The 27,989-nt window shown below is 42.3% G+C and overlaps 1 protein-coding gene across 1 annotated transcript; it reads right to left on the bottom strand.

Annotated features, from left to right (window-relative positions):
* Positions 1 to 429: 429 nt before the first annotated feature.
* Positions 430 to 27,913, bottom strand: MRPS24 (mitochondrial ribosomal protein S24). The gene is made up of 4 exons (XM_055414841.2): positions 27,765 to 27,913; positions 27,619 to 27,687; positions 27,390 to 27,501; positions 430 to 865 (listed from the first exon to the last, which is right to left on the bottom strand). Exons 1-4 carry the CDS (start codon positions 27,801 to 27,803, stop codon positions 582 to 584), a joined length of 504 nt encoding a protein of 167 aa, XP_055270816.1. The 5' UTR covers positions 27,804 to 27,913; the 3' UTR covers positions 430 to 581.
* Positions 27,914 to 27,989: the final 76 nt, after the last annotated feature.

Raw genomic sequence — 27,989 nt, 5'->3', positions numbered from 1 at the left:
CCAAGAGAATGCACTGGTCACAGCAAACACAATTTCCCAAAAACACAAGAGATGACTACACATGGACATCACCAGATGGTCAATTCCAAAATATTCTTTGCAGCTGATGAAGAAGCTCTATACAGTCAGCAAAAACACGACCAGGAGCTGACTGTGGCTCAGATCATGAACTCCTTATTACAAAATTCAGACTTAAATTGAAATAGGGTTTTAAAAAAATAACTGCTTTATAATCTCCAAAAATGGATCTTTCCATTTTAAGAGAAAACAAAGAACTTCAGGTAAAGTTCCTGACACAGTGATTGGCAAAGGATGTGCACTGAACCGTAGCTATTACCTAAACCTCATGTAACTGGCAGCCTTCTTGGGAACCCTGGAGCATCCTCAAAGGCCCTATTCTAGTTCTCTAGACAGACCAAGAAGCAAGAAAACATGGAGAGTCTATTTATTCAATAGCAACTCTGAAGACAAAGTCTCAGAAATCTGAAAGGAGGTATTTCCCCTATTTCTACTTCAGGCCATTTTCACAAGTTTCTGTCCTTAGCAAGCTACAATTTGATGTAAAAAGCTTGATGTATGTCCTAGATATACTTATACACAACCTTTGAGGGAACAGTTTGGAGGTGCAGACGAACAGGACACTTGTAAAAGTGTGACAGCAGGGTCTCACTGTAGCCCACAAGGAAGTAGAACTTGTGTGCAGGTAGCTGCCTCAGGACCAGGGCACAGATCTCCACCTGGTTAGCCCAGCGCTTTAGAATAAGCTGGTCAGCCAGGCAGCCTGGGAAGGTGCCCAGCATAAATTTGCGAAGGAAAACATCTTCCACTGTTCGCTCGGCAGCATGGTCCTCCCCATCCAGGTTACCTGAAGAGAGAAGGGTACCATGGTGAGTTGGCCAAAACTCTAGAGGTAACTTTCAAGAGCAGTGGGCATTCAATTCTCCACCTTAGCCTCTTCTCTTTTCTTCTATAGTGGAAAAAGAATAATACTCCAAAGCTTCAAGAACATTGTTTCAATAATCCCCAAACAAATCCTGTGAAGTATGTATTATCATTATCTTGTCTCTCAAAAGAGAAGGGCACAAAACTGAGATGATTCCTTTATGTAGACACCGAGTACCCCTTACCCACTCCTTCCTCACTGCCATACAGAAACACTGGTCATTCCATGGGCCAGAGAGATGAGGCGATCAGCTACTTCTGAGATGTGAGCTCTCTCACTAACTAAAGCGATGGCCTCAACAAGTAAATTCTCACTGCAGACCACAAACCTTTGCACCTCTTACAATATTTGTTAAGAGTCTCCACACCCACCTCCTAGACCTCAGAACAAGAACTTGAAAAGAGTTTGGGACAGAAATGCATACTTTAAGTAGGTTCTTTAGACAGGTGCATCTCAAACATTCAAGTTGAGAACCCTTATAATGAACAAAATATTGTTGATTCTCATTAATTCATAGTATTATGCTTTGTAAAGTTAAGAGTTATATTCTATATAATCAAAATGAATGACAAATTAGTAAATACTAAACTAAACCACTGCTCCTGGTGGAAAAATCTGCAAGTCTCTGGTTACAATATTTTTATCAACAGATTGATATTAAGAAGCCTTATTTCATTTCTCTGTTAAAGACACCTACAAATGGCTGATTAACACGGAACTCTCTCCCAACAGCTCTAACACATGCCTGAAGGAAGTATTTCTAACAATCGTGCCCTGTAAGGTAGACAGAGTCATCTTCTGCTTAGGAACACTAGATGGTGTTGCAGTGAAAAGGAAAAAAAAAAAAGCAGTGAGTTTCTCTTTTTTTAATAATGAGAACAGTAAACAGGCTGGAGGGCAAACATAAACAGGCCTGAAAGAGATCAGTTCAGTTCAGTCGCTCAGTCGTGTCTTTGCGACCCCATGAATCACAGCACCCCAGACCTCCCTGTCAATCACCAACTCCTGTAGTTCACCCAAACTCGAGTCGGTTATGCCATCCAGCCATCTCATCCTCTGTCATCCCCTTCTCCTCCTGCCCCCAATCCCTCCCAGCATCAGGGTCTTTTCCAATGAGTCAACTCTTAGCAGGAGGTGGCCAAAGTATTGGAGTTTCAGCCTCAGCATCAGTCCTTCCAATGAACACCCAAGAATGATCAGCTTTCGGACAGACTGGTTGGATCTCACTGCAGTCCAAGGGACTTTCAAGAGTCTTCTCCAACACCACAGTTCGAAAGCATCAATTCTTCGGCACTCAGCTTTCCTTACAGTCCAACTCTCACATCCATACATGACCACTGGAAAAACCATAGCCTTGACGAGATGGACCTTTGTTGATAAAGTAATATCTCTGCTTTTTAAAATACTATCTAGGTTGGTCATAACTTTCCTTCCAAGGAGTAAGCGACTTTTAATTTCATGGCTGCAATCACCATCTGCAGTGATTTTGGAGCCCCAAAAAATAAAGTCAGCCACTGTTTCCACTGTTTGTCCATCTATTTCCCATGAAGTGATGGGACCGGATGCCATGATCTTTGTTTTCTGAATGTTGAGCTTTCAAGCCAACTTTTCCACTCTTTTCTTTCACTTTCATCAAGAGCTCTTTAGTTCTTCACTTTCTGTCATAAGGGTGGTGTTATTTGCATATCTGAGGTTACTGATATTTCTCCCAGCAATCTAGATTCCAGCTTGTGCTTCTTCCAGCCCAGCGTTTCTCATGATGTACTCTGTATAGAAGTTAAATAAGCTGGGTGACAATATGCACCTTTGACGTACTCCTTTCCCTATTTGGAACCAGTCTGTTGTTCCATGTCCAGTTCTAACTGTTGCTTCCTGACCTGCATACAGGTTTCTCAAGAGGCAGGTCAAGTGGTCTGGTATTCCCATCTCTTTCAAAATTTTCCACAGCTTATTGTGAGCCACACAGTCACAGGCTTTGGCATAGTCAATAATGCAGAAATAGATGTTTTTCTGGAACTCTCTTGCTTTTTAGATGATCCAGCAGATGTTGGCAATTTGATCTCTGGTTCCTCTGCCTTTTCTACAACCAGCTTGAACATCTGGAAGTTCACGGTTCATGTATTGCTGAAGCCTGGCTTGGAGAATTTTGAGAATCACTTTACTAGCATGTGAGATGAGTGCAATTGTGCAGTAGTTTGAACATTCTTTGGCATTACCTTTCTTTGGGATTGAAATGAAAACTGAGACAATCACTCCTAATTTTACTTAATTCCCAATCTGTAGTCTGTATCTAGGTTTACTTTTCCCCAAACTAATCTGGCACTATGTAGATTACATCCGGCACCTATCGCCCCCTAACTGCATGAGTTACATCCAGAACCTATTACCCTTTCCTAACTCCAATACTTTGGCCACCTCATGCGACAAGGTGACTCACTGGAAAAGACTCTGATGCTGGGAAGGATTGGTGGTGGGAGGAGAAGGGGATGACAGAGAATGAGATGGCTGGATGGCATCACCGACTCGATGGACATGAGTTTGAGTGGACTCCGGGAGTTGGTGATGGACAGGGAGGCCTGGCGTGCTGTGATTCATGGGGTCACAAAGAGTCGGACACGACTGAGCGACTGAACTGAACTGAAATGAACTGAAGTGAAGTTGCTCAGCCATGTCCAACTCTGTGTGACCCCATGGACTGTAGCCTACCAGGCTCCTCCATCCATAGAATTTTCTAGGCAAGAGTACTGGAGTGGGTTGCCATTTCCTTCTCCAGGGGATCTACCCGACCCAGGGATCAAGCCCAGGTCTCCTGCTTTGTGGGCAGACGCTTTACTGTCTGAGCCATTAGTGAAGCCTATTACCCTTTAACTCTTTGCTAATTAATTACATCCAGTACCTGGTGCATACCCTCATCACACTCCCTTTGTAGACCACTCCTTGTACCTTTTTCATTTCAGAAATGAGGCCACATTCAATAAACCAGAGACAAATGAACCCAGTTACTGGGTTACCTGATGCCTGCTATGACTGTTTTGAAACAATGCAAGAATGCAAGACCTTCATTACTTTGAGCCTTATCATTTACCCTAAGACCAGGAGACCTAGGCCATATAAATTCTAAAGAAAAAAAAAAAAATGAAGTCTCTTGGTTCACAGTTCCTAAGGCACTAGCATGCTGTGTTCTCCCCTCAGCTGATTCTTCCTCTAAACTCTGTCTCCATAATTTTTATTTGGCATGGGTGGGCAGAGAAAGCCAAGATTTTGGCAGCAATAAATGGGAGCTCATGCAGAATCTGCTTGTGGGCAAGTGACCCCACAGGGCCCCTTGGCTTGATTAGAAGTTTAGGGATCTCTCTCCACAGCAGGCTCTTTCAGGAATAGTGGCTCGTTGGGGGATTTCTCTGAGGCCAGATGGCCTGGGACTCCCTTTTGTAGGGCTATACCCTAAAACCACCCAACCTGCCAACTTGGCTGCAGAATTCCGAGGTTATGGTGGTAAACAGAGGAGAAGATGCCCTACAGCTGCTGCAGAAGCTTTATTGCTGCCTTGAGGACGCCTTCTCTTCCACTGTCCCCTCTGGCAGATTTCTACTCCGAGAAGACATTAACTCTTGGAGGATAAAAAAGAGGGAGTTTAGTATGTACCAAACTGCTATGTTTGGTAAGCCCCCTAGAGACCGTTGATGTTTCCTGTTTGGGGAATCGCTTCAGTCCCAGTTTGGAAAATTCTATGAAGAGAAACTGCTTTCACAAGGTGCCACTTTGGACAATTGTCACAGGTTTAGCAGGACTTTCAAGTCACATTTGAGGCATTCTTGCCATTTGGCTTTTTGATTTTCAGACATCTCCATGCCATCCCTTTCGGGCATTTTTCTGCCCCCTTGCTTTTGATTTCTGGGCATGTCTTTGCCATTTTCTTTATTTTTATTGATTTTCTGCTCCTGCAGTTTGGTTTGTTTATATTAATATGAGCATGCAAACATCCAGTACTAACTGTTCAAGCTAGAATAGGAAGCACTTCCTCTAAGGTTCCATCACAGAGTCCCCTAGGAAAAATTCTAAGTTACTGTCGACCTATAGATAACAAGACTGGGAGCTGACTGTGGCTCAGATCATGAAGTCCTTATTGCCAAATTCAGACTTAAATTGAACAAAGCAGGGAAAATCACTAGACCATTCAGGTATGACCTAAATCAAATACCTAATGATTATACAGTGGAAGTGAGAAATAGATTAAGGGACTAGATCTGACAGACAGAGTGCCTGAAGAACTATGGATGGAGGTTCCTGACACTGTACAGGAGACAGGAATCAAGATCACCCCAAGGAAAAGAAATGCAAAAAAGCAAAATGGCTGTCTGAGAAGGCCTTACAAATAGCTGTGAAAAGAAGCAAAGGAGAAAAGGAAAGATATACCCATTTGAATGCAGAGTTCCAAAGAATAGCAAAGAGAGATAAGAAAGCCTTCCTCATTGATCAGTGAAAAGAAATAGAGGAAAACAACAGAATGGGAAAGACTAGAGATGTCTTCAAGAAAATCAGAGATATCAAGGGAACATTTCACACAAAGATGGGCACAATGAAGGACAGAAATGGTAGGGACCTAACAGAAGCAGAAGATATTAAGAGGTGGCAAGAATACACAGAACTGTACAAAAAAAATCTTCATGACCCACATAATGATAATTGTGTGATCACTCACCTAGAGCCAGACATCCTGGAATGTGAAGTCAAGTGGGGCTTAGGAAGTATCACTACGAACAAAGCTAGTGGAGGCGATGGAATTCCAGTTGAGCTATTTCAAATCCTGAAAGATGATGCTGTGAAGGTGCTGCACTCAATATGCCAGCAAATTTGGAAAAACAGCAGTGGCCACAGGACTGGAAAAGGTCATCTTTCATTCCGATCCCTAAGGCAATGCTAAACAATCCTCAAACTACCGCACAGTGACACTCATCTCACATGCTAGTAAAGTAATACTCAAAATTCTCCAAGCCAGGCTTCAAAAATACGTGAACTGTGAACTTCCAGATGTTGAAGCTGGATTTTGTAAAGGCAGAAGAACCAGAGGTCAAATTGCCAACAACCTTTGGATCATCAAAAAAGCAAGGGAGTTCCAGAAAAACATCTATTTCTGCTTCATTGACTATGCCAAAGCCTTTGACAATGTGGATCACAATAAACTGTTGAAAATTCTTAAAGAGGTGGGAATACCAGACCACCTGGCCTGCCTCTTGAGAAACCTGTATGCAGGTCAGGAAACAACAGTTAAAAATGAACATGGAAAAACAGACTGGTTCCAAATAGGAAAAGGAGTACATCAAGGCTGTATACTGTCACTGTGCTTATTTAACTTCGATGCAGAGTACATCATGAGAAACACTGGGCTGGATGAAGCACAAGCTAGAATCAAGATTGGTGGGAGAAATATCAATAACCTCAGATAGGCAGATGACACCACCCTTATGGCAGAAAGTGAAGAGGAACTAAAGAGCCTCTTGATGAAAGTGAAAGAGGAGAGTGAAAAAGTTGGCTTAAAGCTCAACATTCAAAAACAAAGATCATGACATCCAGTCCCATCACTTCATGGCAGATAGATGGGGAAACAGTGCAAACAGTGGCTGACTTTATTTTTTGGGGCTCCAAAATCAATGCAGACGGTGACTGAAGCCATGAAATTAAAAGACCCTTACTCCTTGGAAGAAAAGTTACATGACGAATCTAGATAGCATATTAAAAAGCAGAGATATTACTTTGCTAACAAAGGTCCGTCTAGTCAAGGCTCTGTTTTTTTCCAGTAGTCATGTATGGATGTGAGAGTTACAAGTACAAAGAAAGCTGATCGCCGAATAACTGATGCTTTTGAACTATGGACTTGGAGAACACTCTTGAGAGTCCTTTGGACTGCAAGGAGATCAAACCAGTCAATCCGAAAGGAAATCAGTCCTGAATATTCACTGGAAGGACTGATGCTGAAGCTGAAACTCCAATACTTTGGCCACCTGATGTGAAGAGCTGATTTATTTGAAAAGATCCTGATGCTGAGAAAGATTGAAGGCAGGAGGAGAAAGAGAAGACACAGGATGAGATGTTTGGATGGCATCACTGATTCAATGGACTGGAGGTTGAGTAAACTCCAGGAGTTGGTGATGGATAGGGAGGCCTGGCGTACTGTACTCCATGGGGTCGCAAAGAGTCGGACACAACTGAGCGACTGAACTGAACAGAACTGACAGATATGATTCAAAGAGCAAAAAAAGTGGGACGGGGACAAGAGATACTTATATCTCAAGAAAAACTATGAGATCTCTGTCTGAATATATGTGTATGTCTCAGTATGCACCTTTGATTTGGATAATATTATTGAGGTTAATTTGTAAATGAGCTCTAATTAATTGGCTTAAAGTAGGTGCTTACAAATCAACCAATCCTGAACATAAGAGAAATTAAGCTAAAGCTCAGATTCATGTGAACAGGAAAATACTCAGTATTATATTAATGCTTGCATGCATGCATGCTAAGTCGCTTCAGTCATGTCTGACTCTGTGCGACCCCATGGACAGCAGCCCACCAGGCTCCTCTGTCCACGGAATTCTCTAGGCAACAATACTGGAGTGGGTTGCCATTTCTTTCTCCAATGCATACATGCATGCTAAGTCGCTTCAGTTGTGTCCGACTCTGTGTGACCCCATGGACAGCAGCCCACCAGGCTCTTCTATCCACAGAATTCTCCAGGCAAGAATTATATTAATACCAAGTATTAATGTGTTAGTTTGTTGATCTAATTAGCATAGAAATACATTAGAGTTATCTTCCTTAAGTATAATACGTCTTATTGTGCCCAGATTTAATAAAAGCTAAATAAAATCCTATTACACTTGGTACAAATTTGTCATCAAGGAAAGTAACTCAATCTGAAGAAACTTTTAAGGAAAGAAAACAAGTCTCAGATAAGAGCTTTAGGTCAATTAGGAATATTTATGTTTTAGCAATGTCTTACTTAAAATATAGAGTTGTGCTAAATGAAGTCAGATGATGAAAGTATACTGAATAACCAGACAATTTCCAAACAATATACAACACTGAAACATTAATTACTGAACACTGGCTTCCTTTAATAAAGAAGCAAAAGGTTTAGAATACATTAATAGCATATATCAACATTAAGTAATAATACATTAACACATATATTAATAAGTGTGTCTGGTGCCACACTGAGATATTTTCAGTAAGAAGCATACTATTCAAGAAAATATTATTTGGATTTATGTTCATCAATCTACAGAGTGTTGATAAAGAACAGTTCATGACTGCTTAAGGAAGAAGGATGTGTGTTTTTGTTTTCAGTAAACAAGACACAAGAAATGGAATTGCTTGTTTATTAAAGGAGGAGGAAGCAAGTCTGACTTATAAGTGGCTGGTTTTGGGGGATGAGAAAAAAAAAAGGATGATACAAAAAGTGATAAAAAAGGTCTATGGAAAGCCAAAACCCAAGAAAAGAGTTTTGTGGTTAGGATTAACAAAGTTCAAAATAAATAACTGAGAAAGTAAATTAAAAAAAAAAAAGCTGGTGCAACTCTTGAATTTGGTTTTTTTCTCTGACAGGAGGACAAGTTTTATTAAAATCCTAAACTGCCTTTGATAACAGATTTTAAGTTCTTTACCGTTTAAGTTATCTGTTCTGTATTTGCCTTTGAAATCTTTTGTTACTTTGACTAAGTGAATCACTAGTGTCTCACAGTGACCTATGATCCTATGTGACAGTGTGTTCTAAAGTGGAGAAGAAAATGGCAAACTACTTCAGTATTTTTGCCTTGAGAACCCCATGAATAGGATGAAAATGCAAAAAGATACGGGAGTGGCAGGATACATTTAAAGTGATGAAACAAACAAACAAAAACCTACAAGATTAATCTACCTAGCAAGGATCTCATTCAGATTTGACAGTGAAATCAAACAAAAGCTAAAGAGAATTCAGCACCACCAAACCAACCTTAAACAAATGCTAAAGGAACTTCTCCAGCAGAAAACCAGAGAAGAAAAACACACAAAAACAAAACCTAAATGATTAACAAAATGGCAGTGGGAACATACATATCAATAACTACCTTAAGTATAAATGGATTAAATGCTACAACCAAAAGACACATAGTGGCAGAATGGATACAGAAACCAAGACCTGCCTATAAACTGCCTACAAGAGATCCACTTCAGCCCTAAGGACAAAAACAGACTGAAAGTTAGGGGACAGAAAAAGATATTCAATGCAAATGGGAATCAAAAGAAAGCAGGAGTAGCAAAACTCATATCTCACATCAGGCAAAATAGACTGAAAACTGTTACAAGAGATAAGGAAGACACTGCATAATGATCAAGGGATCATCCCAAGAAGAAGATACATATAACAATTATAAATGTTTAGGCACACAACATAGGAGAATCTCATACATAAAGCAAATACTAAAAACCTTTATGATAAAAGGGAAAATCAACAGTAAACAATCATAACAGGGGACTGTGACACCCCACTTACACTGACGGACAGATCATCTGGACAGAAAACTAATAAGCAAACGCAAGCTTTAAATCACACGTTAGACCAGATGGTCCTAGCTGATATCTTCAGAACATTCCATCCCAGAACAGCACAATATACTTTTTCCTCAAGTGTGCATAGAACATTCTCCATGACAGATCACATCTTGGGTCACAAATCAAGCCGTGGTAAATTTAAGAAAATTGAAATCATATCAAACATCTTTTCCAAGCTCAACACTATGAGACTAGATATCACCTACAAGGAAAAAAACAAACAAACAAAAAAACACATGAAGGCTAACCATCACACTTCTAAATAAGCAATAGGTCACTGAAGAAATCAAAAGGGAAATTTAAAAATACATGGACACAAATGGCAATGAAAATATGACCCAAAACCTATGGGATGCAGAAAAAGACGTTGAGAGAAGTTTATAGCAATACAAGCCTACCTCAAGAAACAAGAAAAGTATCAAATCAACAACCTAACCTTACACCTAAAGCAACTAGAAAAAGAACAAAAAAACCCTTCAAAGTTAGTGTAAGGAAAGAAACCATAAAGATTAGAGCTGAAATAAATGAAAAAGAAATGAAGGAAACAATAGCAAAGATCTACAAAACTAAAAGCTTGTTCTTGGAGAAAAACTGAACCAGGAAAAAATAGAAAGCATCAACAGATCAATCACAAGCACCGAAATCAAAACTGTGATCAAAAATCTTTCAACAAACAAAAGCCCAGGGCCAGATAGGTTCATAAGTAAATTCTACCAAAAGTTTAGAAAAGAGCTAACACCTACCTGCTCAACTCTTTCAGGAAATTGCAGAGGAAGGAAAAATCAAAACTCATTCTGTAAGGACATCATCACCCTGATACCAAAACCAGACAAAAATATCACACACAAAAAAGAAAATTACCAGTCAATATCACTGATGAACACTGATGCAAAAATCCTCAACAAAATTCTAGCAAACGGAATTCAACAACACATTAAAAGGATCATACACCATGATCAAGTGGGATTTATCCCAGGGATGTTTCTTCAAGTAAATCAATCAATGTGATACACCATATCAACAAATTGAAAGTAAAAAACATATGATTATCTCAATAGATGCAGAGAAAGCTTTTGTCAAAATGCAACACCCATTTATGATAAAAATTCCCCAGAAAGTAGGCACAGGTAGTAGGTCTACCTCAACATAATAAAAACCAGATACGAAAAATGACAGCAAACATTATACTCAACAGTGAAACACTGAAAGCATTTCCTCTAAGATCAGGAACAAGACAAAGGTGCCTGCCCATTCCTGCCAGTATTTGTCAACATAGTTTTGGAAGTCCTAGCTATGGTAATCAGAGAAGAAAAAGAAATAAAAGGAACCCAGATCAGAAAAGAAGGAAAATTCTCAATGTTTGCATATGACATGATACTACACATAGAAAACGCTAAAGATACCACTAGAAAATTGCTAGACCTAATAAATGAACATCATAAAGTTGTAGGATATAAAATTAATACACAGAAAGTCCTTGTATTCCTATACATTAACAATGAAAAATCAAAAAGAGAAACTAAGCAAACAATCTCATTCACCATTGCAACCAAAAGAATAAAATACCTAGGAATAAACCTACCTAAAGAGACAAAAGAGCTGTATGCAGAAAAGCGTTAAGACACTGATGAAAGAAGTCAAAGATGGCAATGAGATGGAGAGATACACCACATTCTTGGACTGGAAGAATCAACACTGTGAAAATGACGAAACTACCCAAAGAAATCTACAAATTCAATGCAGTGTCTATTAAACCACTGATGGTATTTTTCACAGAACCAGAATAGAAAATTTCACTATTTGTATGGAAACACAAGAGACCTTGAACAACCAACGTAATGTTTAGAAAGAAAAATGGAGCTGGAGGAATCAACTTTCCTGACTTCAGACTACACTATGAACTATAGTCATCAAGACATGGTACTGGTACAAAAATAGATAAATAGACCATTCTTTAACGTTACACACAAAAATAAGCTCAAAATGGATTAAAAACCCAAATGTGAGACAGGACACTATAAAATTCCTAGAGGAAAACATCAGCAGAATGGTCTCTGACATAAATTCCAGCAGCATCTTTTTCAATCCATCTCCCAGAAAAATGTAAATTAAAAAAAAAAAAAAGGACCTACTTAAACTCAAAAGCTTTTACACAGCAAAGCAAACAACAGATTGGGAGAAAATATTAAAATATTTGCACATATGTGACTTTGATGAACGGTTTATAATCCTCGACAGCATCAGAAGGAAGAGCGCACTCAGGCAGAAGCGCTGAGCAGACACGTCTCCAGAGGACATAGGGACGGCGGATGAGAAGCCGCTCACCACTGCTATCACCAGAGAGACGCGGTCAGAGCCACAGCGGGACTCCACCTCACATGGGCCAGAGTGCCCCCACCAAAAACGCAGACAACAAACGCTGGTGAGGGTGTACAATCAGACTCCACCTCACACCGGTCAGAGTGCCCCCAACAAAAACGCACAAACAATAAACACTAGTGAGGGTGTGGGGAGGAGGGGACCCTTCAGACACTACCTCACACTGGTCCGAGTGTCACCACCAAAAACGCACAAACAATAAACACTGGTGAGGGTATGGGGAGGAGGGGACCCTTCTACACTGTTGGTGGCAATGTAAACTGGTACAGCCACTACAGAGAACAGTACAGAGGTTCCTTAAAAAACTAAGCTAGCATATGACACTGCAATCCCACTCCTAGGCATATATCTGGAGAAAAACATGATCCGAAAAGATACATGCACCTCAATGTTCACAGCAGCACTATTTACAATAGCCAAGACATGGAAGCAACCTAAATGTCCATAGGCAGCGGAATGGATAAATAAGATGCTACATATATACAATGGAATATTACTCAGCCGTTTAAAAGAATGAAATAATGCCACTTGCAACATGGTGGACCTAGACAGTGTCAAACTGACAAATAAATCAGAGAAGAAGAAACATCATATGACATCCCGTGAATGTGGAATCTAAAAAGAAATAATATAAAGGAACTTACGTACAAAACAGAGACTCAGAAAACAAACTTAAGGTTGTTGGCATGAAGGGATAGTTAGGCTGTTTGGGAAGGTAACGTATACACTGATGTACTCAAAATGGAAAGGAACTCTGCTCAGTGTCAGAGTGGTGAGAGGGTGGATGGGAGGGGGCGTGGGAGAAAATGGATACTTGTAAATGTACGGCTGAGTCCCTTCACTGTTCACCTGAAACTACTACATTGTTAGCTGGCTATACTCCAGTACAAAATAAAAAGTTTAAAGTTAAAAAAAAACAAAACAAACTATAATGAGGTATCACCTCACACCGGTCAGAATGACCATCACCAAAAACTCTATAAACAATAAATGTTAGAGAGGGTGTGGAGTAAAGGTAACCCTCTTGCACTGTTGGTAGGAATGTAAACTGATATATCCACTATGGAGAACAGTGTGGAGATTCCTTAGAATATAAAGAATAAAACTACCATGTGACCCAGCAATCCCACTACTGAACATATACCCTGAAGAAACCATAACTGAAAAAGACACATGTACCCCAATGGTCACTGCAGCACTATTTACAATAGCTAGGACATGGAAGCAACCTAGATGTTTACAGACATATGAATGGACAAAGAACTTGTAATACATATATGCAATGGAATATTATTCGGTCACAAAAAAGAACACATTTGAGTCAGTTTTAATAAGGCTGTAATAAACCTAGAGCCTATTATACAGAGTTAATAAAAAGAAAAACAAATATGCTACATTAACACATACTGATGCAGTGGTAAAAGAATCCACCTGCAAATGCAGGAGATGCAAGAGATGTGGGTTAAATCCCTGGGTAAGGAAGCTCCCTGGAGTAGGAAATGGCGACCCACTCCAATATTCTTGTCTGGAAAATTCCATGGACAGAGGAGCCTAGCAGGCTACAGTCCATGAGGTCACAAAGAGTCAGACACAACTGAGCAACTGAGCATGCCTGCAACGCATGTATATGGAATCTAGAAAGATGGTACTGATGAACCTATATGCAGGGCAGCAATGCAGACAGACATAGTAAACAAATGTGTGGACACAGTAGGGGAAGAACCTGATGAGATGAGAGTAGCATGGAAACATACACACTGCCATATGTAAAATAGTGGGAATTTGCGTTATGACTCAGGAAGCTCAAACTCGGTGTTCTCTGAAAACCTACAGGGGTGGGATGGGGTGAGAGATGGGAGGGAGGTTCATGAGGGAGGGGACATAAGCATACCTATGGCTGATTCATGTTTATGTACGGCAGAAACCAATACAATACGGTAAAGCAATTATCCTCCAATTAAACTCAACATTAAAAAAACTATGCTCATGGCATCCAGTTCCATTACTCATGACAAATAAAAAGTGAAAAAATGGAAGCAGTGACAGATTTTTATTTTCTTCAGCTGTAAAATCACTTCTGACAGTGACGGCAGCCCTAAAATTAAAAGATGCTTGCTCATTGGAAGGAAAGCTATCACAAACCTTGATAGCATATTAAAAAGCAGAGACATCACCTTGTCCACAAAGGTCTATACAGTCAAAGCTATGGTTTTTCCAATAGTCATATATGGATGTGAGAGTTGGACCACAAAGAAGGTTGAGAGCCGAAGAATTGATGCTTTCATATTGTGGTGCTGGAGAAGGCTCTTGAGAGCCCCTTGGACTGCCAAGAGATCAAACCAGTCATCCCTAAAGGAAATCAACCCTGGATATTCATTGGAAGGGCTAATGCTGAAACTCCAATACTTTGGCCCCTGATGCAAAGAGCCAACTCACTGGAAAAGACCCTGATGCTGGGAAAGATTGAGGGCAGGAGAAGGGGACAACAGAGGATGAGATGGTTAGATGGCATCACTGATTCACTCGATGGACATGAATCTGAGCATCTCCAGGGAACAGCAGAGGACAGAGGAGCTTGGCATGCTGCAGTCCGTGGTGTTGCAAAGAGTCAGACATGACTTAGTGACTGAACAGCAACAAAGATTGCTGTATGGTACGTGTGTGCATGCTCGGTCACGTCTGACTCTCTGTGAACACATGGACTGTATCCCTAAATTGTTACCGAAATCGCAAGTCTGTGTGCCAGATGCACGGTGAGGTCCATCAACACCACAACATTACAGTTTAGAACAGAGAAAGGTTTATTATAGATTCACACAAAGAGATGGTGGCTCATGCCCTAAGAGCCCCAAAGTTACTAAAATGATTTCAGCAAGCCCTTTAAAAGAAAAGGGTAAGGGATGGGCATAGTTGCTTGCTGCAGACTTCTCCGTGTCAGATCCTTTGTTCTAGAGGTCAGGTCACGGTTAGGTAACAATGTTCCTGTAAATCTCTACCAGCTGAATGTTATTCTCTGTCCTGACAAGAAAGGACAAAGTCCCAAGGCACAACAACTTTCACCCTCCAAGGTCCCAGTCTGGCTAAGAGGAGGCAGATCTCAGTTGGCAGCTCCTTCCACAGCCTGCCCAGCTGTCATCCCTGAGGGAGCCAGGCACCCAACCACTGGTCGCCAGTCTCCTCAGGCCACCCAAAAGGGGAGACCAGGTCCCCCAGACTGGCCAGGCAGAAGGCAACTGCTATCAGGTTGCAGAGACAGGGATGGGGAAAGAGGTTCACTGCTGCCGCAAGGCCTGGGCCAAGGCTAGTGGAGGGCCTCAGTAAGGGCTATGGAGCCCTGCAGGACATGGTCTTCAGTCTATTCCCTGGGCCCTCCAGCTCACCTGCTGGCCCAAAGCTGGGTAAGCTGGAAGGCCTCCAGGAGAAGGCCTGAATCTGCCTCTTACCTCACTGTCCACCTCATGACCCTTGACTGAATCACTTCCCCAGTAGTCCTTCATTGACAGTTACCAGTGGACAGGGCCAACTGTGGCACTGACCAATAACTGAGCAGGACCACTAACGGTTGCTCATTGACATCTGGTTGCTTATGAGCAGGGTCCACTGAGGCACCGAGCAATGGCTGAGCAAAACCTGTTGCCTAGTAACAGGGTGCAGAGTGAGGAGGCACAACAATGGCTGCCTGCTAAGGGCGATGCTCCTCCTGTCCTGTTACAGCCTGCCAGGCTCCTCTTGTAACAAAGCACAGTGAGCTCAGCCTTTAGCATACAGCCACTGCTGTGCACCATTACTCTGTACCCTGTTATCAGGAGATCGGTCCTACTCAGCCCCTGGTTAGTGCCTCAGTGGGCCTTGCCCACTGGCAACAAACTGTCAATGAGCAACAGTTGGTGAGAGGATTCAGACAATAGCTGAGTGCTGGTCACGAGGTGGAGTGAGGTAAGAGGCGGATCCCGGCCATCTTCCCAAGGCCCTCCAGCTCACCCAGCCTTGGGCCAGTGGGAGAGACGGGGGGCCCAAAGAACAGGCTTGGGGCTGTGTTCTGTAGGGCTTTTCAGAGCCCTCACCAAGGCCACTCACTAGTTTTGGTCCAGGCCTTGAGGCAGTGGTGAACCTGCCCCCATCCTGATTTCTGCGACCTAACAGCCATGGTGGAGTGGTGGTCCCAGATGGGACCCAAGGCATAAGGGGCCTTTCCCTCCCTGGTGCTGGCCTGCATGCTCCACCGAGACAGACACCAACTATAATGGTTCTGCTCAGTGGGCCCCTCCCCTGAAGCAACTGAGCAACCATAGAGAACTGACCATTAACAGCCCTGCTCTGCCGTTGGTCGATGCTACTGAAAGCCCCTCCCTCTACTGTATAGACCCTGAATTCTAACGGTTTTTGAGAGGCTAGTCTGCCATCTTCTCTGTTTGCTGACCTTCAAGTTAAAGTCATTATTCCTTGCTCCAACACTTCCAAATTCATTGGCCTGTTATGCAGTGAGCAGAATGAGCTTGGGCTCAGTAACAGTGGCAGTTTGACTGGGACACAGTCTGTGGGACCTGGTCTCCCTTCATTGGAGGACTGAGGACTGGTTGGGTTGGGCAAAATCTGGAGACCTGGCCCTGAGGGAACTGTCAACTGAGCTCTACCTCCTCTTAGCCAGGTCCAGGACCCTGGAGGGTAAAAGCTGTTCCTTGGGACCTTGTCCTTTCTTGTCAAGACAAAGAATAACATTCGTTTTGGTACAGATTTACAGGAAAATCATTACCTGAAAATGACCTGACTTCAAGAACAAAGGATCTAACATCAGGAAGTTTGCAACAACTAACCATGTCCCTCCGTCACCTTTTGCTTTTACAAAGACTTTACTGAAAACTGGGATCCACCTGTCTCCTTACATGGCACTGAAAAAAAAAAACTTTTCTCTGTCCCAAACTCCAATGTTTTAGTATTGTTTGGCCTTACTGTGCATCAAGCACACAGACTTAACAATGTTCAGTAACACTCTGTCCATGAGATTCTCTAGTCAAGAATATGGGAGTGGGTTGCCAATGTCCTCCTCCAGGGGACCTTCCTGACTCAGGGGTCAAACCTGCGTCTCCTGTATCTCCTGCATGGCAGGTGGATCTGGTAAAATGTCATCAACCATAACCCTAGTTATTATCTGAAAGTGTTTTATGTCACAGCAGTAACCAAGTTACTCTGTCAATTGCACTGTAATCAGATTTTAAACATGACTTAAGTCTTTTGTCATTATATACACCTACGGGTTCACTCTGATGCCTTTGAAAAATGCTTCAGCTTCAAGAAGATTTATAGAAGGATTTTTAGATAAATACAAGTTTCTGACTTTCACACCATAATGCTGAACTGGCTAAGAAATCAAAGAATCCTAATAAGTACCTGAAGGCTTCATAAAACGCTAACAAAAGGATTAAATGAATGAAAGATACAGTTTTAATTTTAGGATATCTATATGAAAAATAACAGATTTGAATTTGTGTTTTCCGGTGTAAAGAAAACCTTCCTCTCAAACTGATTATGACCTAAAGTAATTTGGTAAATTTTCTTTGTAAGCAGAATGGAAACATTTATCTTTTCCCCTTTGACTGCTTTCTAGACATTAGAAACTCTTAGATTTCCAGAAGTTTATTAGGTAAATCAGGAAGCCTACATCACTAACAGGTACAAAAATCTCAAGATTTTGGGGACTCTATAAAGGAAGGAAGTTACTAGATCTGATAAGTAAAATCTGTGACAAGCCCTTGGTGTGATTTTCTTAGCCCTGAGAAGTTTTTTAAAAGTTCAGTCTGAGACTCTTTAAAAAGTTTCAGCAAGCAAAAAGCCTCTATGATCAACTGTAATTATATAAATCATCAGGCCAAGTTCATTGAAACTAGACTGAAATTGGTTCTTTCTGTTAAGAGAACAAAGTTTTCTTGACAGGGTGCTTTTAATTAGTCTCTGTAAACTTATTTGCCTTTAAGTGACATATTTGTTGTTAAAATCTTCTGTTATTTTGGTAAGATAAACAAGTATTATCTCACAATGATCTATCTACAAAGGTTATAGCACGTGTAGATAAAGCTCATTCTGCTTCTACAAAAATTGTTATCTTGATGTCCTTAAGACATGGCAACAATCTACTTCTACATCAGGGGACTGAAATGGGTAAACAATAGCTGTACATCAGCCTCAGCACTATGGAAAACCCAAGATGGCCACCTAGCTTTTTTTTGTTAACTAAGGTCTTCATTTACCAAGACACATTTCCCAGTTTCTTGCTGTTACGTTATAATGCTAAAAAGTTTAATTAAGGAGTACTTTTAAGTTCATTTCTGAAGCTTATCTCAGTAATCTATCTTTGAATGGAGATCAGATGACCTGAAACCAGGGTATTGTGCATACTGGAAAAGATCTAATTCAAAGGATAATCACAAACCTAGATGGAAGGATCAGGTACTCTTAACTAGCTCAAGCACAGTGAAAATGACAGGAATTATATCTTGGATTAATTTTCACTCACAAAGGGTCTCTGCATTGGACTGGCTTACAGTGAAGACTGCTGATCTCAAAATTACCTTAAAACAATGCTCAGAGGAGAAACTACATTCATAGCAGGAAAAGAAGAAGACATCAGAAGTAGACAGCTTGCTCAAGATCCTAGACCTGACTTATGATTCTTTATTTTCTTGACTTCTTGGACCTCTGCATATGAATCAAATGTTTTTCTATCATAGATATGATCCTATGCTAGTTTTAAACATCAATCCAATTGTTGGGTTTGTGGCCGATTAACTGTCTAGTACTTCTGGGTTACTTTGGTGGATTTCTCCACTCCAAGAATATAACTGGCTAACTGTTAGGGAATTTATTTTAAAGAAAAATTACAGTCATGTCCAGGCCACTACTGATATTAATAGATGATATCCCCTCAACTGATCAATTAATAATACCTGCTCTGAATTTGGCCATAAACATAAAATTTCCTTATCACTCAAGTTCAGTCACAGCAACAAGCAAAATTTCAGCAAAGGATTAAAAGTTTCTCACAAGTATGAGATTTATGCAGTTAACACCAGGCTTCAGTAAATTAAGTTTTAATGATCCTCTATGTTAGAAACAATTGTATGAACAGTATGAAAAAGCAAAATGATAGGATACTGAAAGAGAAACTCCCCGGGTCAGTAGGTGCCCAATATGCTACTGGAGATCAGTGGAGAAATAACTCGAGAAAGAAAGAAAGTATGGAGCCAAAGCAAAAATAACACCCAGTTGTGGATGTGACTGGTGATAGAAGCAAGGTCTGATGCTGTAAAGAGCAATATTGCATAGGAACCTGGAATGTTAGGTCCATCAACAAGGCAAATTGGAAGTGGTCAAACGGGAGATGGCAAGAGTGAACGTCAACATTCTAGGAATCAGTGAACTAAAATGGACTGGAATGGGTGAATTTAACTCAGATGACCATTATATCTACTACCGTGGGCAGGAATCCCTTAGAAGAAATGGAGTAGCCATCACGGTCAACAAAAGAGTCTGAAATGCAGTACTTGGATGCAATCTCAAAAACGACAGAATGATCTCTGTTTCCAAGGCAAACCATTCAATATCACGGTAATCCAAGCCTATGCCCCAACCAGTAACGTTAAAGAAGCGGAAGTTGAATGGTTCTATGAAGACCTACAAGACCTTTAAGAACTAACACCTAAAAAAGATGTCCTTTTCATTATAGCGGACTGGAAGGCAAACGTAGGAAGTCAAGAAACACCTGGAGTAACAGGCAAATTTGGCCTTGGAGTATGGAAAGAAGCAGGGCAAAGGCTAACAGTTTTCCTAAGAAAATGCACTGGTCATAGCAAACACCCTCTTCCAACAACACAAGAGGAGACTCTACACATGGACATCACCAGATGGTCAACACTGAAATCAGATTGATTATATTCTTTGCAGCCAAAGATGGAGAAGCTCTATACAGTCAAAAAAAAAAACAAGACCGGGAGCTGACTGTGGCTCAGATCATGAACTCCTTATTGCCAAATTCAGACTTAAATTGAAGAAAGTGGAAAAAACCACTAGACTATTCAGGTATGACCTAAATCAAATCTCTTATGATTATACAGTGGAAGTGAGAAATAGATTTAAGGGACTAGATCTGATGGATAGAGCGCCTGATGAACTATAGACGGAGGTTCATGACACTGTACAGGAGACAGGGATCAAGACCAATCCCATGGAAAAGAAATGCAAAAAAGCAAAATGCCTGTCTGAGGAGGCCTTACAAATAGCTGTGAAAAGAAGAGAAGCGAAAAGCAAAGGAGGAAAGGAAAGATATAAGCATCTGAATGCAGAGCTGCAAAGAATAGCAAGGAGAGATAAGAAAGCCTTCCTCAGGGATCAACGCAAAGAAACAGAGCAAAACAGAATAGAAAAGACAAGAGATCTCTTCAAGAAAATTAGAGATACCAAGGGAACATTTCATGCAAAGATGGGCTCAATAAAGGACAGAAATGGTACGGAGCTAACAGAAGCAGAAGATATTAAGAAGAGGTGGCAAGAATACAAAGGAGAATTGTACAAAAAAGAGCTTCACGACCCAGATGATCACAATGGTGTGATCACTCACCTAGAGCCAGATATCCTGGAATGTGAAGTCAAGTGGGCCTTAGAAAGCATCACTACGAACAAAGCTAGTGGAGGTGATGGAATTCCAGTTGAGCTATTACAAATCCTGAAAGATGGTGCTGTGAAAGTGCTGCCCTCAATATGCCAGCAAATTTGGAAAACTCAGCAGTGGCCACAGGACTGGAAAAGGTCAGTCTTCATTCTAATCCAAAGAAAGGCAATGCCAAAGAATGCTCAAACTACCGCATAATGGCATTCATCTCACATGCTAGTAAAGTAATGCTCAAAATTCTCCAAGCCAGGCTTCAGCAATATGTGAACCGTGAACTTCCAGATGTTCAAGCTGGTTTTAGCAAAGGCAGAGAAACCAGAGATCAAATTGCCAACATCCGTTGGGTCATCAAAAAAGCAAGAGAGTTCCAGAAAAACATCTATTTCTGCTTTATTGACTATGCCAAAACCTTTGACTCTGTGGATCACAATAAACTGTGGAAAATTCTGAAAGAGATGGGAATACCAGACCACCTGACCTGCCTCTTGAGAAACCTGTATGCAGGTCAGAAAGCAACAGTTAGAACTGGACATGGAACAACAGACTGGTTCCAACAGGAAAAGGAGTACGTCAAGGCTGTATATTGTCACCCTGCTTATTTAACTTATATGCAGAGTACATCATGAGAAACGCTGGGCTGGAGGAAGCACAAGTTGGAATCAAGATTGCCGGGAGAAATATAAATAACCTCAGATATGCAGATGACACCACTCTTATGGCAGAAAGTGAAGAGGAACTAAAAAGCCTCTTGATGAAAGTGAAAGAGGAGAGTGAAAAAGCTGGCTTAAAGCTCAACATTCAGAAAACTAAGATCATGGCATCTGGTCCCATCACTTCATGGGAAATAGATGGACAACAGTGGGAACAGTGTCAGACTTTATTTTTTTGGGCTCTAAAATCACTGCAGATGGTGATTGCAGCCATGAAATTAAAAGTCGCTTACTCCTTGGAAGGAAAGTTATGACCAACCTAGATAGTATATTAAAAAGCAGAGATATTACTTTGCCAACAAAGGTTCGTCTAGTCAAGGCTATGGTTTTTCCAGTGGTCATGTATGGATGTGAGAGGTGGACTGTGAAGAAAGCTGAACGCCAAAGAACTGATGCGTTTGAACTGTGGTGCTGGAGAAGACTCTTGAGAGTCCCTTGGACTGCAAGGAGGTCCAACCAGTCCATCCTAAAAGAGATCAGTCCTGGGTGTTCATTGGAAGGACTGATACTAAAGCTGAAACTCCAATACTTTGGCCACTTCCTGCTAAGAGTTGACTCATTGGAAAAGACTCTGATGCTGGGAGGGATTGGGAGCAGGAGGAGAAGAGGACAACAGAGAATGAGATGGCTGGATGGCATCACCGACTCGATGGACTGAGTTTGAGTGAACTCCGGGAGTTGGTGATGGACAGGGAGTCCTGGCGTGCTGCGATTCATGGGGTCGCAAGGAGTCAGACATGACTGAGCAACTGAACTGAACTGAACTTAAGGATAATCAGTCTAGTAACATTAGGAAATTAAGCTGGGTGTCTTATAAACGGTGACAATATGTAATTTCTCTCAGTGATAGGGATTGTAACAGAACAGACTAAGATAACCTGGGGATATACTAGGTTACACCTAATGGAAGTTCTTGACTTAAATTCTAACATAACCCTACTAATACTGTTAGTTATTTTTCTGTACTGCCTGCTTCAGAAAATTGTTTCTTACATTACCAAATGTGTGATTAAGCCTCTGATAAAATGATGATATGTAGTTCCATATGAGAGCACTGATTCTAACAGTGCAACTCTAGATATGTGAAAAAGCAACAGGAGAGGATATCTTCCTGGTTCCACAAGAGACTAGTAAAGGCACGTAAATCAGAGAATTCTGGATATTGTTTTATGGCCTAGCCCAGTAACAGCACATTGAGAGGCCAGTCAATGAAATCTTCACCAGACCTGGGAATAAGCATTCCTGTTTGGATTGTGCAAAGTAATTGCAGTTGGGGCAAAAGTAATTGAGGTTCAAAAGTAACTGCAGTTGAATTTTGCACCAACTGTAATTACTCTTACTTTTGCATCAGCCACAATTACTTTTGAACCTCAATTACTTTTTCACCAACCAAACAGCACAATGGGACAAAATGGCCATGAAATGCCCCCAAACCATGGTCAGATTTATGACCCTGAAGGGAATCTACCAACTAGATACTGGCACTTGCCATCTACCTCTACAAGAGGTTTGAGATCTTAGATAACCTGTATGTTCTTTTTGAGAACGGAAAGACTTTCTTCAACTTGGTTTGAGGTGTTTACCCAAAAAAGCAAGTCTCATTCAGGATGGCACATGTTCCTCCTTGTTCGGCAGTTAAAAGACCTATCAGTTCAGTCTCTCAGTCGTGTCCGACTCTCCTCGACCCCATGAATCGCAGCACGCCAGGCCTCCCTGTCCATCACCAACTCCCGGAGTTCACTCAAACTCACCTCCATCGAGTCAGTGATGCCATCCAGCCATCTCATTCTCTGTCGTCCACTTCTCCTCCTGCCCCTAATCCCTCCCAGCATCAGAGCCTTTTCCAGTGAGTCAACTCTTCACATGAGGTGGCCAAAGTATTGGAATTTCAGCTTTAGCATCAGTCCTTCCAATGAACACCCAGGACTGATCTCCTTTAGAATGGACTGGTTGGATCTCCTTGCAGTCCAAGGGACCCCCAAGAGTCTTCTCCAATACCACAGTTCAAAAGAATCAATTCTTCGGCACTCAGCTTTCTTCACAGTCCAACTCTCACACCCATACATGACCATTGGAAAAACCATAGCCTTGACTAGACGGACCTTGGTTGACAAAGTAATGTCTCTGCTTTTGAATATGCTATCTAGGCTGGTCATAACTTTCCTTCCAAGGAGTAAGCGTCTTTTTAATTTCATGGCTACAATCAGCATCCGCAATGATTTTGGAGCCCCCAAAAAATAAAGTCAGTCACTGTTTCCACTGTTTGTCCATCTATTTCCCATGAAGTGATGGGACCGGATGCCATGGTCTTAGTTTTCTGAATGTTGAGCTTTAAGCCAACTTTTTCACTCTCCTCCTTTCACTTTCATCAAGAGGCTCTTTAGTTTTTCAGTTTCTGCCCTAAGGGTAGTGTCATTTGCATATCTGAGGTTACTGATATTTCTCCCGGCAATCTTGATTTCAGTTCTAACTGAGTGCAAATGGCTCCATTTCTTTGGACAGGATAACCCAAGCACTGACCATTATCTGGACCACATTCAAATTTGTTATCAAATGTACCTTGGTTCTTATTTCTGCTTTGACTCCCAGTTACAGTAATTCTTTCACTGATCTTTGGCCTCTGCTTTTTTAAGAAAAACAAAAAACTACTTGTTAAATTTTGCCTCCTCCAGATTACAACAGATTCACATCAAGGTAATGATGATACAGAGATTACAGCACTCTTGAGAACAGATCCTAGAGGAATAACAAGAGAAGTCACCCGAGGGCCCCTTAATAAAACATAATGAAACAGAGCAAGAACTCCACGACCCCAATCAAGTAGGGTCGACGAGTCCCTTGTCAGCCTGAACAAGCTACAGAAGACAGACCATAGTCCCTCATCTTCCCAATAAAGATTTCTTGGGGTTCACGTCTCTCAAAGGGGATTTGAAATAGGACATAAATGAGCCCCTGGGTTGGACAGCTGTTGACTGTCAACTGTAACAAAACTGAGGTTTTCTCCTCAGCCAGCAGTATTCTTGCCTAGAGAATCCCAAGGACAGGGGAGCCTGGTGGGCTGCCATCTAAGGGGTGGCACAGAGTCAGACACGACTGAAGCGACTTAGCAGCAGCAGCAGACAAGAATGACACTTATTTCCCTTCTTCCAAAGATATGAAGTAAATAAATTAACACTGGGGAATTTGCTGCAGTGAAAAGGAAAAAAGAGGAATGAGTTTCTATTTTCCTTTCCCTTTTCTGAGAATAAAGAAAATAAAGAGAACACTGAACAGGCTGGAGAAGAAATATAAATGGGCCTGAAAGAGCTAATTTTAGTTTTACTAGTTTCTTACCTAGTTTTACCTTACCTATTCCTAATCTTAGTCTGCAACTAGGGTTGCTTTTCCCAAAACTAACCTGACTTTAGGTAGACTACATCCTGCACCTATTGCCCCCTAACTCTGCATGAGTTACATCCTGCACCTGCTACCCTTTAACTCTATGCTAATTACATCCTGGACCAGTGCTTACTTACCCTCATTGCACTCCCTTTGCAGACCACCCTTGTAGCTTTTGGCATTTCAAAAAGAAGGCCACAGTACAATAAACCAGAGACAAATGGACCCAGTTACTGGGCTGCCAGATTGCAAGACCCAATTACCAGGCTCAGTTCAGTTCAGTTCAGTTCAGTCGCTCAGTCGTGTCCGACTCTCCGCGACCCCATGAATCACAGCACGCCAGGCCTCCCTGTCCATCACCAACTCCCGGAGTACACTCAAACTCATGTCCACAGACTCGGTGATGCCATCCAGCCATCTCATTCTCCGTCGTCCCCTTCTCCTCCCGCCCCCAACCTTTCCCAGCATCAGAGTCTTTTCCAGTGAGTCAACTCGTCGCATGAGGTGGCCAAAGTATTGCAGTTTCAGCTTTAGCATCAGTCCCTCCAATGAACATCCAGGATTACCAGGCTACCTGATGCCAATTATGACTGTTTTGAAAGAATTCAAGAAAAATTCAAGATCTTCATTACTTTAAGCATTATCATTTACCCTAAGAGCACAAGACCCAGGCTATATAAAGTCTCGTTTCGCCTAGAAGTGTGGCACAGCTCTTCAGACACTAGCCTGCTGTGTTCTCCCCTCAGCTGGCTGAAGATTAAAGCCATCTTTCTATTCCCTCGAAACTCTGCCTGTATTTTTTTATTCAGCATCAGTGGGCAGAAAAAGGCAAGATTTTTCTGGTAACAAGAGCATGTCAGGGGAATCAACAACAAAAAGCACAAAACTTGAAAACATGGCACTGCTGCTGCTAAGTCGCTTAGTCGTGTCCGACTCCATGCGATCCCATAGATGGCAGCACACCAGGCTCCCCTGTCCCTGGGATTCTCCAGGCAAGAACACTAGAGTGGGTTGCCATTTCCTTCTCCAATGCATGAAAGTGAAAATGAAAGTGAAGATGCTCAGTCGTGTCCGACTCTTAGCGACCCCATGGACCGCGGCCTACCAGGCTTCTCCTTCCATGGGATTTTCCAGGCAAGAGTATTGGAGTGGGTTGCCATTGCCTTCTAACAGATCTCAAAAAGAGTACTCGTTTACAGCATGAAAGATGAAAGAAGAAGACAGAGAGCCTTATTCAACCTTGGCTGGGAAGGTACATGTGGAGTTGTTGCTCTGCCCACATTTGAGGATGAACGTTAAAGTGAGGTAGGAGATAGATGGAATTAGGTTGGACATTTATAATCAGCCACTCTTCTCCTTGCATTTCCTGAGAAAAGAAATAGGTGGGCTTCAGTTGAGGAATTTACAGCCAACAAAAACAGGGCATATAGCCAGTCTTTGTCTCTTGCTAACACTTCAAGGGAATAATCATGGCAAGGACAAAGAAAGGAAAAAACCCTATCTGATAAGGGGAACACTACACATGCACAGAAGGGCTCCTTGGAGTCAAGTCAGAGGACAATTCCAGGCCACAATGAGTCTTGTTCCTCCCAGAAGCCTTCATTTCAAGATCCATCTTGGCTAGGGTGTGCCTGGGCACCCTAGGGAAGGGTTCTGAGACAAATTAACCAAAGGAAACAAAGCAAGGTGACTGGCCTGATGGAAGACACAGACTTGGAAAACTTGCCCCTTTACAAAGGATTTAAACTTCCCAAAGGGGCGGCTCTCTCTGAGCTTGCCTATGTGCCTTTCTGCATGTATTTTTCCTTTCAACAAACTTTCTACTTTATTCTTTTTCTTCTTCTGCCTCCTATCTGAATTTGTTCTTGACTAGGCAGGCAAAATTAGGGAACATGGCCGTAACTGCTGGCTCCCGTGGTACAGTGGTGAGGACTCCCTGTCTAGGAAACTAAGGCCCTCTTTTCAGCTACCACTTTCTGCTACTTTCTGCAAGCTACTGCCTACTGTTACACAAATCCGAAATCAAAAAGCACTAGAGCAGGCAAATTCACAAACATGGAATCTGCAAATAATGGTGTAAACTGTATGGAGATTTGTGCTACGGTGGAAAACTGCAGTATTTAGAACAGTTTCCTGGGTCGTTCAAATTCTTTTTCACTTTCACTTTCGTTTCACTTTTTTCACTGCCTGTGAGCTATTTTATATCTCTAAATTATAACAGGTTTTTATTGTTTCAGTCATTTAGTCATGTCTGACTTTTTTTGCAACCCCATGAGCTGTGTCATCCGCCAGGCTCCTCTGTCCATGGGATTTTCCAGGCAAGACTAATGGAGTGGGTTGCCATCCCATCCCAGGGATCAAACCAGTGTCTCCAGGTTTCCTGCACTGCAGACAGATTCTTCACTGCTGAACCATGCAGGAAGCCCCAAATAACTGACAGCAATGCAAAACAATTATCTTTAGTCATGCAAGTTATTTCTGTGTAAGTTCAACAAAGTCCTTGCCCGCCCCCCATGGAAAAAAACAATTCTGCATCCCTTTAAATACATTTGGACATTCCCTATCACGTACCTCCCATTTATGTTAATTCTCCTTTACTTTAACTGATTTCTGATCCACCCATTTATTACTGAATGAAATAAAACCTCTGACACGTGTTCAATTCGTGTTTTATGTGACAGTCACGACACAGCACGTCGTCTCCGGTCCCGCACCGTCCCCTCACCTGTGTGCAGTGACAGCCAGCCCTTGCGGTGGGCGATGTAGTGAGGCGCATGCGCCTCCTCGTAGGTCACTGGCTTGTCCCCCTTGCCCACTCGGACTCGGGCCGCCCGGTTCTGAAAAGAAAGAGAGGCCGTGATTTTCCGCGACCACTAACCAAGGGCGAGTCCTAGGTCATGCCCCAACCCCCAGGTCCCTGACCCCAAGGCCGCGAGTCCCCATGCTGCGCTCACCTTGGAGCAGACGGCGGAGGTATGCAGGGCGCGCCAGATGCACGGCAGATCCCGGCTCCAGGACAGTATCTGTAGGGACAGTGAGGCGTGAGACGCAGACAGGGGCCCTCACCTCCACCCGGCCGTCCGCCGCACGGCCCACTCACCACGGGCCTGAGCCCCCGCCCGCAGTGGAGCGCCACCATCTTGGGCGAGGGGGCGGGGCGGGCCGGGTAAAGCAAACCTCGCGAGGCTTCCAGCAGGGCGAGACCACCGGCTGGCCGGCGCGGGAGCGCGAGTCTCTCGGCCTGGCGGGGCTGCGCGCCATCGGCCCCGACCTGCTGTGGGCGGTGGAGGCCCGGGCTCCGGGCTCAGCAGCCGGGCTGTGTGGG

Source organism: Moschus berezovskii, chromosome 24 (assembly GCF_049115385.1).
Source record: "Moschus berezovskii isolate FMDL1 chromosome 24, NW_MosBer_1.0, whole genome shotgun sequence".
In the NCBI taxonomy this organism is placed as follows: domain Eukaryota; kingdom Metazoa; phylum Chordata; class Mammalia; order Artiodactyla; family Moschidae; genus Moschus; species Moschus berezovskii.
Note: the sequence above shows the minus strand (reverse complement) of the source record. Positions and strands in the feature narration are given on the sequence as shown.